At 46.0% G+C, this 15,480-nt stretch overlaps 1 protein-coding gene across 1 annotated transcript in view; it reads left to right on the forward strand.

Annotated features, from left to right (window-relative positions):
* The first annotated feature begins 13,735 nt into the window (after positions 1–13,735).
* The window catches only part of SEMA7A (semaphorin 7A (John Milton Hagen blood group)), a 49,109-nt gene continuing 47,364 nt past the window's right edge, over positions 13,736–15,480 (forward strand). The window contains exon 1 of the mRNA XM_053403606.1: positions 13,736–13,929. Coding sequence (XP_053259581.1) covers positions 13,791–13,929 — 139 coding nt within the window. The 5' untranslated portion in view covers positions 13,736–13,790. The remainder of the gene's footprint in view (positions 13,930–15,480) is intronic.

The raw sequence follows: 15,480 nt of genomic DNA on the forward strand, positions 1-15,480 counted from the left end.
TCTTGGCGTCTTCTTCGTCGGTGACCCCTTTGGCTTCTAGGAGGAAGGTGAAACGGGAGGCGTACGCTTCCCAGTCTCCCGATGCTGGGTTGAACGGCGAGAAGCTGTTGTCGGTTGCCATTCTGAGTTCCTTGTGTCCCGGAGCTGAAGCCTGGATACACGGTGCGAGGCAGCGGTGCGGCAGGTGGCGGTGCTGCGGTGCTGTGTGTGGCAGTCAGCTCAGCGGGATCCCATCCTCGTCGCCAGTGAAATATACTCAGAGTCGCAAGGTGATTTCATGCTCTTTATTCAGCTCATAGTGGTGAGGAGGAATGAATGAGAGTCCCCTCAAAGTATCTGCTTTATATACATTATTTACACAATGGGCTACACATGATTGGCTAATTCCGGAATTCTACTGTAAGCCAATCAGGTTGTGGATTCACTTCTATCTGGAGCATGATTGGGTAGTTCCTGCCAACCAATCATACTGCTGCATTGTTCTAGGACCAATCAGACTGCTGCATTCTGAATCCTATTGTTCTAGGACCAATCAGACTGCTGCCTTTTGGATCCTATTGTTCTAGGACCAATCAGACTGCTGCAGTTTGGATCCTATTCAACTCAGTACATAACAGGTGTGTATAATTACAATGTTTTTAAAGGGAAAGGTGGGGAACTGGTGGCCCCCCCAATGTTGAGAGCCGACAGGAGTGACTGAGGAAACCCAGGCCAGCTCTGTATACCTGCTTTGAAAGCTAGAGCTCAAAATGGAACAAGAAAGGTGAACTTATACGTTATTTGCGGTAATATATTCAATTTTAGCTCACTTTCTCCTAATTTATGCACATTCATAAACATTGGTTGGAGAACTGCATTGCAAAATTTGGATAAATGAACATTTTGGATCAGAGCTGTGGGTTGGTTTGCATATTGTTTCTAAAAGAGCAGCTTTGATAGATTTGCCTTTACCTGGGCCGGGGACTGAAACAAATTTCTCCTGCTTCCCTAGACAAAATGCTCCACATATTTCACTCTAGTGCCTCTTTTTATCTCATTGAATGCAATTAGTGGGAAGGACAAATACATTTTGTAATCTCAGAGAACAAGTTATGAGCTAGCAGTTTCCATCACACACAATTACCTATTTTCCCACTTGAAAGGCAGGTGGGCCCTGTCTAACTTTGGCCTTGCAGATTCCTGCTATATTTGATGTCAGCATCTTTCCATGTTATGCCTCCGCTTGCATGTTTTCATCCATGCCTGTACCCCTTTAACTGGACTCTTCTCGGGGGAAATGCCATGGAAGGGCGTGTCCAGCTACAAACTCAGTGGTATCACAAGAGGTTGATGGACTTTTTGCACACCAATTCCTGTACGCAAGAAACTGTGGAGGTTATTTCCTGTGCAATGACCTGGAGGAGAGAAGTGCAGTGCAGTTGCTGACCAATGTGTGTGTGTGGAACTAACCATCATACATTGAAAGTGGACTATCTGAAAACAATTTTGCTGGAAGAGGAAAAGCTTTCGGAGACAATCCAAAAGTCGGTCATCACCTACAAAATCATTTTGGTGAAACTTAAAGGTAGGCTTCCATACAGCACAATCCTTCAGTGAATGTGTTGAAAATCCTTTGCAGACCACCCATCTCATCCAATGCCCTATTGGCTTATTGTCCTGGAGGGAAGTTCAGGAGTTGGCAGGGGTTTTGTGTCCTTATTTCTCTTTCCTCTTAATCTCCAATTCTGGTTATTATTATTATTATTATTATTATTATTATTATTAGTTTATTGTTTATACCCTGCTCATCTAGCTGGGTTTCCCCAGCCACTCTGGGCGGCTTCCAACAGAATACAGTGGTACCTCACGGTACGCTCCAGGTTATAGCCTCCGCTAACCCAGAAATAGTGCTTCAGGTTAAGAACTTTGCTTCAGGATGAGAACAGAAATCGGGCTCCGGCGGCGCAGCAGCAGCAGGAGGCCCCATTAGCTAAAGTGGTGCTTCAGGTTAGGAACAGTTTCAGGTTAAGAATGGACCTCCGGAACGAATTAAATACTTAACCTGAGGTACCACTGTATTAAAATACAATGGCTCATCAAATAGTAAAAGCTTCCATAAACACCAACGGGCACAAACTCCAGTATGGGTGCAGCTTATGAGCACCTTGGGTGAATGTGGGGACTTAGGACCCTGTGGGGAAAAACCCTCCCCCATTTCTCTCCCCCCCCCCGCTCCCCGCAATTGCTGGTGGAGCAGCAATGGCAGAGGAGATTTCCACAACAACAAGACCTCTGGTGGCCTCCATCTGTGGTCAGCAGCATCTACAGAATGGCAGAGAGCCCCTTCCAGCCCAAGGGCCACATTTCCTTCTGGCAACCACATGATCCTGGTGGGCGTGGGCAGGGCAACAAACGGAAATACAGTGATACCTCGGTTTAAGAACAGTCCGGTTTAAGAATGATTTGGTTTACAAACTCCGCAAAACCGGAAATAGTGTCTTGGTTTGAGAACTTTACCTTGGTCTAAGAACAGAATCCGAATGGAATCCCCTTTTGTCTGTAGTCTGGCTGCTACACCCCCCCCCAAACACCCCTTTCTTTTCACTCTATCCTTTTTGATCATGTGGACACTTAGAAAAGGATGCTGTGATTACTAAGACCCAGCATGGGTTTCTCAAAAACAAGTCATACCAGACAAATCTCATTGCTTTTTGTTTGTTTGTTTGTTTTGTTTTTGAGTTACAAGCTTGGTGGATCAGGGGAATGGTGTGGAAACGGTGTATCTCAGTTTCAGTAAAGCTTTTGACCAAGTACCCCATGATATTCTTCCAAGGAAGCTGGTAAAATGTGGACCCAACAAGGTACTTGTTGAGTAAGGTTACCAGACGTCCCCGTTTCCCGGATTTACAAATCAGTCCCCTGACAAAATCCATTGAAGTTGAAAAGTGTCCCCGGATTCATTGAAAAATATCTGGTAACCTTATTGTTGGGTGGATTTGTAGCTGGTTTGACTGACCCAAAGAGTGCCCCCTAATGGCTCCTCATTATCCTGGGGAAAAGTGACAAGTGGGGTGCTGCAGGGTTCTGTCCTGGGCTTGTTGCTGTTCAGCTTCTGCAAATGAAGGAATCGAGGAGATGCTCATAATTTGCAGGTGACACTGGAAGAACATGCACAAATATAAGATGGGGGACACCTGGCTTTCCAGAAGTACATGTGAAAAGGATCTAGGGGGTCTTAAAAAGGTAAATCATTAGGTCCAGTCATGGCCGACTCTGGGGTTGTGGCGCTCATCTCGCTTTATTGGTGCAGCTTCCGGGTCATGTGGCCAGCATGACTAAGCTGCTTCTGGCGAAACCAGAGCAGCGCACGGAAACACCGTTTACCTTCCCGCCAGAGCGGTACCTATTTATCTACTTGCACTTTGACGTGCTTTCGAACTGCTAGGTTGGCAGGAGCAGGAACTGAGCAACAGGAGCTCACCCCGTGGCGGGGATTCGAACCTCTGGCTTTCTGATTGGCAAGTCCTAGGCTCTGTGGTTTAACCCACAGCGCCACCCGCGTCCCTCTTCTAGGGGTCTTAGTGGACCACAAAAAGAAGGAAAAAGCTTTCCAATACAGGAGTTTCAGGATAAATTCCCATGTGGAAGCATTTCTTTTTTATATAAATACTTTTTATTAGTTTTCAATTACAAAAATCCAATATATGCCTTATTACATCAATACCAAATTACAATGCCCATGCTGAAGCATTTCTAATTCCTATGCAATGCAACCACCGAACAAGACCTGTTGGCATTTGAGGGGGAAGCAGGAGAGAAGAGGTTTCCGACTCTTGCCCATCTTTGCTCCATTTTTCTGCTGAAACTTATTCCCTCAAATGTCTTCCATGCAGACACACAAAAGGTATTAATACCCATATTGTTTGCTGGCAGGGAAAAATCAGCTGGGTGGTGGTGGGGTGAACCTTCAGTGGGAAAGCTGAGTGGAAAGAGCTGGCGTGCCCTTGGATCGTTGCCTCAAGAGCAGGCAGGTTCCTTCCTCTCCTGATCTTAGCCCTAAAACACTCAGCACCGAGGTCTGGGTTGCATACACACCATACCCTTAAAACACATTGCTTCCCCCACAAAAAATCCCAGGAACTGTACTGCGTTCCTCAGAGAGGTACTTTTCCCAGCACCCTTAAACTACATTTCCCAGGATTCGTTGGGGGGAGCCATGTGCTCTAAAGGTATGCTGTGTCCTAAGGCAATAAAAGGCTCTGCCATTTTGTGTTCATTTCCTTGGGATGCAGGCAGCTCCGTGGGACTCAGTTCTGAGCAAACGGACACAAGGATTTGAGCACCCAGTCTCTCTCTCTCTCTCTCTCTCTCTCTCTCTCTCTCTCTCTCCATATTTCCAAGGGAGGAAGCCATAGCTAATTTTTAACCGGCTCACTAAATGCAGAAGTTCAGATTATAGTGGCATCTCCCAAGAACAGAATTGCTAAATGTGTGGCAGTTTCAGAAATTGCAGAGGAAGTTACGTTGAAACAGACATGTGCATAAAAATCCCTTATTGTCTAATATTTACAGAAGATGCACGGAAGTTTTGTTATTGCTGCACCGTCTTAATTATGTAAGGTGCAAAGCACCTTTTCCTGCCCGAGGGCCACTTTCTCTTCCAGGGGCCACATGGGCAGGGCCAGAGATCAAAGTGGGTGGGGCAACAAACACCAAAGCTACCTTTGCACAGGAGGCTGATTTCCACACCTGTTCCTCCTCATTCCAGGTGAGCAGAAAACCATTTGTCAGAGTTCAAGGAGGAGGAATCCCAGCTGGGCAAAACCTCGAGGAGGGTGCAAAGGGTGACACAGGTGGCAGGAGCAGGGCAAGGTGTGGTCTGATGAAATCCTCAAAGACTAGTTAGAGGCTGCAGGACAATTGCTGATGGGAGTATCACACTTGTGCTCAGAGATCTGCACTGGCTGTCGATTCGCTACCAGCTGCTCAAGGTGTTACTATTAGCATAGGAAGTCCATAACAACTTGGGACCAGTTTACCTGCAAAACAGCCTTACCCCACATGCTCCTGCTTGATCACTTTAATCCATGGAACTGGCACTGATACAGGGGCCGCATAAGGCCTGTTGTGCATTTGTAAGAACCCGACTGTTTAGTGTGGCAGCGCCTACACTTTGGAACTCCCTGCTTATTGATCTCAAGCAAGTACCTTTGCTATGCTCTTTTCGGCTCCTGCTTAAAAACATTCCTCTTTAGATAAGTCTGTTCAGATGCTTAGGAAGTTGAGGTAATTTTAACCTGTTTTATAGTATTTTAACTTTTGTATGTTTTAAAGTATGGTTGTAATTTTTTCTTACTTTTATTGTTTTAGCTTCTTGTAGACTGCTTTGAGTAGGGACGCGGGTGGCACTGTGGGTTAAACCACAGACCCTAGGGCTTGCTGATCAGAAGGTCGGCGGTTCGAATCCCTGCGATGGGGTGAGCTCCCGTTGCTTGGTCCCTGCTCCTGCCAACCTAGCAGTTTGAAAGCACGCCAAAGTGCAAGTAGATAAATAGGTACCGCTCTGGCGGGAAGGTAAACGGCGTTTCCGTGCACTGCTCTGGTTCTCCAGAAGCGGCTTAGTCATGCTGGCCACATGACCCGGACGCTGTACGCCGGCTCCCTCGGCCAGTAAAGCGAGATGAGCGCCGCAACCCCAGAGTCGGCCACGACTGGACCTAATGGTCAGGTGTCCCTTTACCTTTAGACTGCTTTGAGGTTTCTTACATTCATATACATTTTATGAAATAAATACATAAGATGTCGTTCCTGGGTTGCAGATTCCACCCCCTGCCCCCCCCCCGCTCCCTGCCCAAGCTGTACATGTTTATTGTTTCCAGTGCTGGTTTAGTTGCTCTAAGTGGAAAAAATGAGCCCCTTGGCCTGCTGTCCTTCTAGCGAGCTCTAGCCATGAAGGGTGTTACAGTTTCAGCAAGTTTGGGTGGAAATTCAGGAAGAGGATCAGGCAAACTGCCTCCTGAACCATGATCTGTCACTGTATGGGAAGCACGAGGACAGATTCTGGTAGCAGGAGCTCACTTCCTGCCACCTGATGAGAGACCTGTGCCCCCTCCTTCCTGGATTCACCCCCAATGCCATGGGTCACTGTGGAGTTCTTAGAAATTAAGCATGATCCATTCTTCCATTAACCACAACAGGTGATCATCACTCAACAGAGGGTCAAGGAGTCCACGCTGGAAGGGTGGAAATGGAAATAAATGCTTTCTGTTGAAGGCTCAGGGATTGTCAGCTGTGGCATCAGCTCTCAAAATAAGCCGTCTCCTCCCAGAGGAAAACATCTGTCTGTGAGAAAATTGGCTTCCAGGTGGAAAAATCAAAACTGGAAACAGAATTGTTAGATCCTAAAATTAAGAATCTGTCAAGAATGTATAACTTGCTGTTGAAATGGAATACACAGGATGAAATGGTGAAATTTGCTATGATTAAATGGGCACAAGATGTTGGACATAACATTATGATGGCTGACTGGGAGCAGTTATGGACCACAGGTATGAAGTTTACGGCATGTAATGCCTTAAGAGAGAATATTATGAAAATGATTTACAGGTGGTACATGACACTAGTCAAGCTTGCAAAAATATATCATTTCCCTGATAATAAATGCTGGAAATGTAAAGAGACTGAAGGCACATTCTTCCACCTTTGGTGGACATGCCCAAGGATTAAGACTTTCTGGGAGATGATCTATAATGAAATGAAAAAGGTATTTAAATATACCTTCCTGAAGAAACCAGAGGCCTTTCTCCTGGGCATGGTCGGCCAATTGGTGCCAAAGAAGGATAGAACTTTCTTTATGTATGCTACAACAGCAGCAAGAATACTTATTGCAAAGTATTGGAAGACACAAGATCTACCCACACAGGAAGAATGGCAGATGAAGGTGATGGATTACATGGAACTGGCGGAAATGACTGGCAGAATCCAAGACCAGGGAGAGGAGTCGGTGGAAGAAGATTGGAAGAAATTTAAAGTTTATTTACAGAAACATTGTAAAATTAAAGAATGTTAGAAGGATGTTGGAATGAAGTTATGTGGTTTTAGCAGTAATGTTATAAAGGATTAAGTAAAAATGGATTGTTAATTGGTGAGAATGTAAAGTTATAGTATATTAAGATAAATTATTAAGACAAAAACAAAGATGGAAAGGATTTGCTGAAATAGTTAATTGAACTAGAATACAAAAAAGGGAGGTGTGAGGAGGTCAAGGAAACAAGCAAATGAAAGATAAGTTATGGAAAGATTGATTTGTTTTTTAACTGTTTCTATTTTTCTGTGTTTTCTTTTTTCTTTTTTTCCTTCTTTTTTACTTTTGTAATTTTTTGAAACTTTAATAAATATTATTTTAAAAAACTCATGTTATAATAATAATAATAATAATAATAATAATTTATTATTTATACCCCGCCCATCTGGCTGGGTTTCCCCGGCCACTCTGGGCGGCTTCCAACCAAATATTAAAAACAATACAGCACCAAACATTAAAAACTTCCCTAAGCAGTTGTCTTTTAAAAGTAAAATAGTTGCTTATTGCCTTGACATCAGCTGGGAGGGTGATCCACAGGGCAGGCGCCACTACCCAGAAGGCTCTCTGCCTGGTTCCCTGTAACCTCACTTCTTGCAGCGAGGGAACCACCGGAAGGCCCTCGGTGCTGCACCTCAGTGTATGGGCAGAACGATGGGGTGGAGACACTCCTTCAGGTATACTGGGCCGAGGCCGTTTAGGGCTTTAAAGGTCAACACTGACTCTTTGAATTGCGCTTGGAAATGTACTGGGAGCCAATGAAGATCTTTCAGGACCGGTGTTATATGGTCTCGGCGGCCACTCCCAGTCACCAGTCTAGCTGCCGCATTCTGGATTAATTGCAGTTTCCAAGTCACCTTCAAAGGTAGCCCCACATAGAGCGCATTGTAGTAGTCCAAGCGGGAGATAACCAGAGCATGTGCCACTCTGGCCAGACAGTCCACGGGCAGGGAGAGTCTCATCCTGCATACCCGATGGAGCTGGTAGACAGCTGCCCTGGACACAGAATCGACCTGTGCTCCATGGACAGCTGTGAGTCCAGAATGACTCCCAGGCTGCACACCTGGTCCTTCAGGGGCACAGTTACCCCATTCAGGACCAGGGAGTCCTCCACACCAGCTTGCCCCCTGTCCCCCAAGAACAGTATTTCTGTCTTGTCAGGATGCAACCTCAATCTGCTTTGAGACTGGGCGATAGTTGGCCATATTGGCCAGATCTAAAGATGTTTTTTAAGAAGTGGTTTAATGACCGCCTCTTTCAGTGGGTCTGGGATGGCTCCCTCACAGAGGGAAGCATTTACCACCCCGCAGAGCCCAGCACTCCCCAGCTTGGTTTTATTAGCCAGGATGGGCAAGGATCATGAAGACAGATGGTTGGTTTCACTCGTCCAAGCAGCCTGTCCACATCCTCGAAGGTAACAGATTGAAATTGATCCCATGCAACTTGACTAGACAGGACTCCGGCACTCTCCCGCCCCAGCCCTGCTCCCACGGCGGAGTCTACCTCCTTCCGAATTTGAGCGACTTCATCTGCAAAAAACTTTGCAAAAGCATTGCATGTTGCAGTGCAACTGCAAGCAAAACACGCACACACAGAGAATTCTCTTGAAATGAAAGAAATGGAAATAAGAAATGGAAGAAAGGGGAAATCACAAAAGAAGAGTATAAATGAGCAGGCAACAGTTGCAGGGAGAGGGACTTGAGCATGTTTAGCCTGGAAAAGAAGAGAATTAGAGGAGATATGGTAGCCATCTTCAAATAACTAAAGGGCTGTGACATGGAAGATTTTTTTTCTGCTCTGGAGGATACGACTCAAACCAATGGCTTCAAGTTATAAGAAAGGAGATTCCGACTAAACATCAGGAAGAACATTCAACAGTGGATGCTTTAGTTGAGATTCCTGAAGCACAGGGGGTTAGACTAGATGGTCCTTGGGGTCCCTTCCAACTTTACAATTCTATGATTCCATTATTCTATGAAGATTGCTTGCAAAAATGTGTACATTAGTCAAACTGGCCTATAAAAATGTACTGATTAGGAGAAATCTGCACTAAAATGCCGATGAATTTTCAAAAGGATTTAAAAAATAACAACAAGTTGCTGCAAAATGAACAAATTTAAGTTTGCGGGTATGTGGAAATGAGAAACTGAAAGAGCCCAACATCGACAAACCTTACTGCAATAAAACAGAAGTCTGGTAGGGCCTAGAATTTGACAGTAGGTGATTACGGTACATCCCAGCTGAAAATAGTGACCTTCTGGGAACACTCCAGTCCTGTAATATGCTGTAAGGCTGCAAGACCGTGTGTGTGTGTGTGTGTGTGTGTGTGTGTGTGTGTCATAAAGACCCCAGGTCAAGGCTTCCTGTTCCCACAGTTTCAAACCCTTTAATTGCTTGATGCCATTAATTCTTTTCCAGTTGCAATCCAACGCGTGAAAGCGTGGGCTTTGTTTTGTCTGCTCCGTTCCACCTTAATCTCTTGGTCTGCCAAAGCATTCTCATGGGTCGAGTTTCCTCCGATTCTGAGCTCAAAGTTTAACATTTTTTGTGAATTACTGATGCCCTGTTGTATCACACAACAGCAGTTTGAGACAGGAACACAGAATGGGAAATGGGAAATATTATTTTGCTGGGGGAGGTTTTCTCTCCTGTTCAACCTTCTGAGTTCTTTCCTAAAAGGATATATTGTGGAGAGGGATGTCAAAAACAAGTTAACCCACACACAACAAAACACCCCTCCCCTGAAATTCTACCTATAGTTGCTGGCCTTTTCCTCCTGGAAGGACTGTGAATGGTATCTAAGAGGAACTTTCCCAGCCATGTGCTGAAAACATTTTAAAATACGGAGAGTGGGGAGCACACAGGGATCGTAAAATTGCAGCCCAAAGTGCCTCCTGTTTGTTTGCCCAGTCCTGGGATTCTGATCACTTGAGGCACTCAGAGTTTTGCCGGTCCAGCTCTTCAAAAGGAAGCTGCAGGGGCTTCGTGGTTTGTTGGATCAACGTCTTAGCTGGTACTTAGCCAGGCATCTTTGCCTCTCTTGCACCTGCTGTTCTGTGAAACCCAAGCACTGCTTTGACTGATGCATTAAAGCCTTGGGCAGAAACTGATGAGGGCCAGGGCAACCACCGGTGTGTGTACCTGCTTTCTCTCTTTGTGTGTGTGTGTGTGTGTGTGTGTGTGTGTTTGTGTGTGTGTGTATGTATGTGAACCTTCCAGGACAGTGGTTCCTAAGCTTTTGGGAGGCCCACTCCCTTGTTTGCATAAGCTCAAGGTAACAATTCATTGCACATTTATTCAAAATCCAATTAAAACTACAGTCATACCTCTTGTTACGTTTGCTTCAGGTTAAATCTTTTCAGGTTGCGTCCCGCAGTGACCCAGAAGGTCAAAAGGACGTCACACGCATGCGCAGAAGTGGCGAATCGCGACCCGCGCAGTCACGGGTTGCGTTCTGCTCAAGTCGCGAATGGGGCTCCAGAATGGATCCGGTTCGCAACCAGAGGTACCACTGTATTTAATTAATTCCAACAAAATTGATTAACTTCATCCAGTGATACCAGGTTTTCAGATTCATTTACACCCCCAGCTTCCCCCTGCTTTGCCTCTTAGTGCCCTCCCCCAGGAAATCCCACTGCCCACTTGAGGAACCACTGGTCCAGGAAATTGCCGCTAGGGGTGTGTGAGGGACAATCCTCCCCCCAGCTGTAGTCTCCAAGACGCTTGCCCCTACTGCAGCAATTATTCATTCATTCATTTAAAAATACAAGCTGCTTCTTATTCAGAATCTCAGAGTGGTTTACAATAAAGGTAGCAGCGCAAACTGCACAATTACATGTCCACATTTGAGTACTGAGGTCACTTAAAAGCCGGCCTCCACGTATTGGGAAAGCTCATGCCAAAAAAATAAGGGACTTTTTAAAGCACCCATGTTGTAAATAAAAATATGCCCTTTTCCCTTATGGGGTATCCAAGAGCCCATATAGAGTCCTTACATAGGTTCCCTATTGGTAGGAGAAAATAACAGAGGCCAACCAGAGAATATTGAGAAGCAAAGCAGCTAGTAAGCCTGATCTTTATTGATCTGTTGCAACAGGGTGCTCCCCTTACATGCAGGAAAAGAGGAGGACCCACAAAAATGCTGCACAAGGGCTTATAAAGACTTTTGAAATTCCCATCCTGTAGATCAAGACCACCCCCCAGAAACATCATGCATACATCACAGAAGGGGTGTAACCTAAGACCACCCCTCAGATACATCACACCTTCACAAAAACAAGCTGTCTAAAACAGAACATTTGCATGTTGTTTTTCTCCTGTAGCAGTTTATCTCCTGTCTGGCAAGTTACTTGATTGGATTGCCTTGGGAGCCTGGCCATTCTTTTGTAGTGGTAAAATACTTAGTTCCTGGGCCAGGTCACAGGCTCACACCCTATTCATATCTGAAATGTGTCCTTAAGACAGGATTTGTGAGGAAAGAGACAATGGGGAGACTTTTCCAGTTTGACCTTGCAGAGAAAACATTTGGTCAGTTTAGGAATCAAAATGGTTCCAGGTTGGTCTTCCTGTGCTGATCTATGTACGTGTAGTTATGAACATTATCATATATCTAAGACCATAAAATTCCTATCACACCCAACAGGAACAAACAGTGAAGTGCCTGTTGCACCACAGCTGCCTACACACGAAACCTGGAAAGCACATTCAGTCCCTCAAAGAATTCTGTGCACTGCAGTTTCCCCCACGCCTCCTGCCCCAACAGGGCTGCAAGTCCCAGCAACCCTGAACAAACTGCACTGGCCAGAATTCTTTGAGGGGGAAATGTGTTTCAAAAGCGTCTTAAAGGTACAGTGTCTCCACAGCTGTCCGGTGGATTTCTGTCCAAAGGTGGATTCATCATTTCATCATCATTTTTTTAATTTGTATACCGTCTTTCTATCTTACAATACTCAAGGCGGTTTACAAGCTGTAGAAACAAAAAATGTACATCTTATAACAATCTAATGCAATACAAAAATGTGATAACAAAACTTTAAAATAGGCAACCTACATCAAAAAAGTAACATTCAACCATCATTAGAATAGTATTAACTAATAATTAAATAATAATAATTAAATAATAATAACATATAAAAGTTAAACAGAAATCCACTCAATAGTTACAATAAATAATTTCTAAACTATAATCAATAAAACAACGGCAAGCCACAGTACATAAAACAATACAATACACATTGAGAAGCAGAGGGTAGAGCAAGGCAGGTGGAAAGAGGCCTTGCCTGATGGAGTCTCTCCCCTCCACTCAAAGGATTTCGCACCTTTGATGATAGTTCTTGGCTTTTAATAGAGTTGCAAGGACATAGAGGCCCCATGACCGCCACCTGCTGGCCATAAAATGATTTCTCCTAGACTAGAATCACCCGCAAAGTCTCATGTTCCTTATTTATTGCATTTCTACCGTGCCTTTCTTCCAAGGAGCTCAAGGTGGAGTATGTGGTTCTCCTTCTCATTAAATCTACACAACAACCCTGTGAGGTAGGCTAGGCTGAAAGTAGTAGTGACTGGCTTCCAGTAGTGACTGGTCATCCAGTGTGCTTCGTGAACAAGCGGGGATTCGAACCCTGGTCTGACACTAACCACCACACCACACCGGCACATACTTTCATACTTATTTACTTACTTAATTTCTATACTGCCCTATACCGGGAGGTCTCAGGGCGGTTTTTGTAAGATTAGCCAGCGCCGGTGTGACCCACAAGAGGCGCCAACGATGCTTTTCACAAGAAAACTCTTTGGAGTCCAATGGTGACAATTTAATGAAGTCCGGGCTCGCCCGACCCTCTAGCCCCTAGGCCACACTGCATCTGAGCCCAAATCCACTGTGGGCTGCGGCGGGCACCTATCTGAAGGAGCGTTTCCACCCCCATCGTTCTACCCGGACACTGAGGTCCAGCGCCAAGGGCCTTTTGGCGGTTCCCTCACTGCGAGAAGTCAAGTTACAGGGAACCAGGCAGAGGGCCTTCTCGGTAGTGGCACCCGCCCTGTGGAACGCCCTCCCATCAGATGTCAAAGACAAAAATAACTACCCAACTTTTAGAAGACATCTGAAGGCAGCCCTGTTTAGGGAAGCTTTTAATGTTTGATGCTGTATTGTTTTTAATATTCGGTTGGAAGCCGCCCAGAGTGGCTGGGGAAACCCAGCCAGATGGGTGGGATATAAATCATAAATAATAATAATAACAACATGAGTTTTGTTGTTTTTAAGGCTGCATGAATGATTGTTTGCTTTGCTCACTGAAGATAAAGAGGGTGCGGTGCTCAATGACCAACATTTAACAAGAACACAGACAGATATTTTCCTCTGGGAGGAGACGGCTTATTTTGAGAGCTTTTAATGTTATTTTGAGAGCTTTTAATGTTTGATTTATTACAGTATTTTAATATTTTTTTGGAAGCCGCCCAGATGGGCGGATGATGATGATGATGATGATGATGATGATTATTATTATTATTATTTCCGCCTCGCCCCCCTCGCAGGGCTGTTGTGGGATGCAAACCCCGCAGCCGCGAGTTCCGCAGGCGAAGGGAGCGAGTGGATCCCGGGCGGCGCGTGCCAGCCTCTCCTTCCCCAGCCCCGCCCCTCGGCTAGCCCCGCCCCTCCCCGCGCAGGTACTTCTGCCGGTCGCGATGCTGGGCGCGGAGGCTGCTGGCGCTTTTCACGGGGGCTCAGATGGGAGCCGAGCAGCGCCGCCGCGTTGCCCCCCGCCTCGCCCGGTGGGCCAGACGCCTGCTGCTGCTGCTGCTGCTGCTTCTTCCCTCCGCCGTCGCGTCGCGGCCGGCCGGGCCCAGGATCGTCTCGCCGGCGCTGGGTAAGCGGAGCACCGGAGAGGATCCCGCTGGTCCCGCTCCTCCTTCGCGGGAGAGAGGGGATTTCGGGAAGGGGCGCGCGGCAGTGGGGTATAGTGGGGAGAGCGCTGGGCGCGGACCGGGGAGAGGCCCGGGTTCAGATCCCTCAGTGACCTTGGAGGCCGTTCAGCCTCGCCTACCTCGCAGGGTGGTTGTGGCTTTGTGGGGATTAGATGAGGCGCGTTGCCTTGAGCTTCGTGGTCGGAAAGGTGAGATAGAAGTGCAACCAGTCAATCAATAAAAATTGCTTAGCGTGTTTCACTGCATTTCCTTCAATAGAATTACTGCACAGAGAAAAGGAAGGTTCAATTTTAGTTCTTAAGGGTGCCTGCTTTGACATGACCTCTGCAGCGTTCAGTGGTGCCTACTCTTGTGTAAAGGGCTCCAAGCACACTGCCGTTCTTGCAGTTAAGTTTCTGAGCTTTGGGAGCGTAGTCAGGTTCCCCACCCCAAAGGCTGTAATTCCCTGTGTGCTTACCTGGGAGTAAGCCTCATTGAATTCAGTAGGACTTGCCTCTGAGCAGGCGTGCATATGATTGTATGGGTACATTAGGGAAGGAAGTATGTGTAGTTACTCAGAAGTAACTGCACTGCTTTCAGTGGGTTTACTCCCTGGTAGGGATGACTGAATCCGTCCATTTTGGTGTCTTGATTTTGCAATCTTAATTTCAGTGCTCCACATTAGTGTTCTTTTAATATATTTTTCAAGAAAATGAACTCTTGAAAATTGGTCAGCATTTTAGACTGTGTTTCTCCTAAAATGCGCATTTCTTTGTACAGTGTGTTGTTTTGCCTAATACATCTTTGCAAAGCAATTATCTGAAATAGTATGCATAAGTTACTTTCACCAATATGTAGTTCTAATTGATATGGGACCCATGTGCCCACACTTCCCCGGGAGTAATCCCCACTGAACACAGTGCAATTTGGATCTGAGCAAACGGCACAGTTTAGCCTAGTAGTCTGAATCTCTGCCTAAGAGCAAGAGAGCTGGGTTCAAATCTCTCTCCCGGGTGTGAGATCCCCTGGACAGCCCTGGGCCAGCCGAGAATTCAGCCTCTGCTTTAACAGAGAGTCTGCACTGCAGGACACAAAGTGTTCAGCCCAAGTCTTTGCTGTGCCAAGAACACACTTAGTGGTCCTGTGCGGTTCAGCCTTGGCTGCCTTACCTGCTCTGGGGAGACAATACTAGCCTAAATAAAGATCAGGGAAGGACTTTTCTTTCTGGCATATTTATGCCCTCCTCCTGCCAAGGAGCTCTGGGTGCATGGCATGTAAATTCCCTCCTCTCCCGTTAGTCGACAACCCTGTGAGGTAGGAGGACGGGGACTGAGCCATGGCCACCCTGAGCAGAGATTCAGCTGGCCATTCTTGCCTTCTGCCTATTGCTTGTAAAATGATTCAAACACTTCCAGAGACTCCTTGGGGGTAACCAATGTGGTGCCATCGAGATGTTGTTCATTAGTGTATTGCAGGCACGTCCAACTCACAAGAGACTGTGATCTACTCACTAT

The sequence above is a fragment of the Podarcis raffonei genome, chromosome 9 (assembly GCF_027172205.1).
Source record: "Podarcis raffonei isolate rPodRaf1 chromosome 9, rPodRaf1.pri, whole genome shotgun sequence".
NCBI lineage: Eukaryota > Metazoa > Chordata > Lepidosauria > Squamata > Lacertidae > Podarcis > Podarcis raffonei.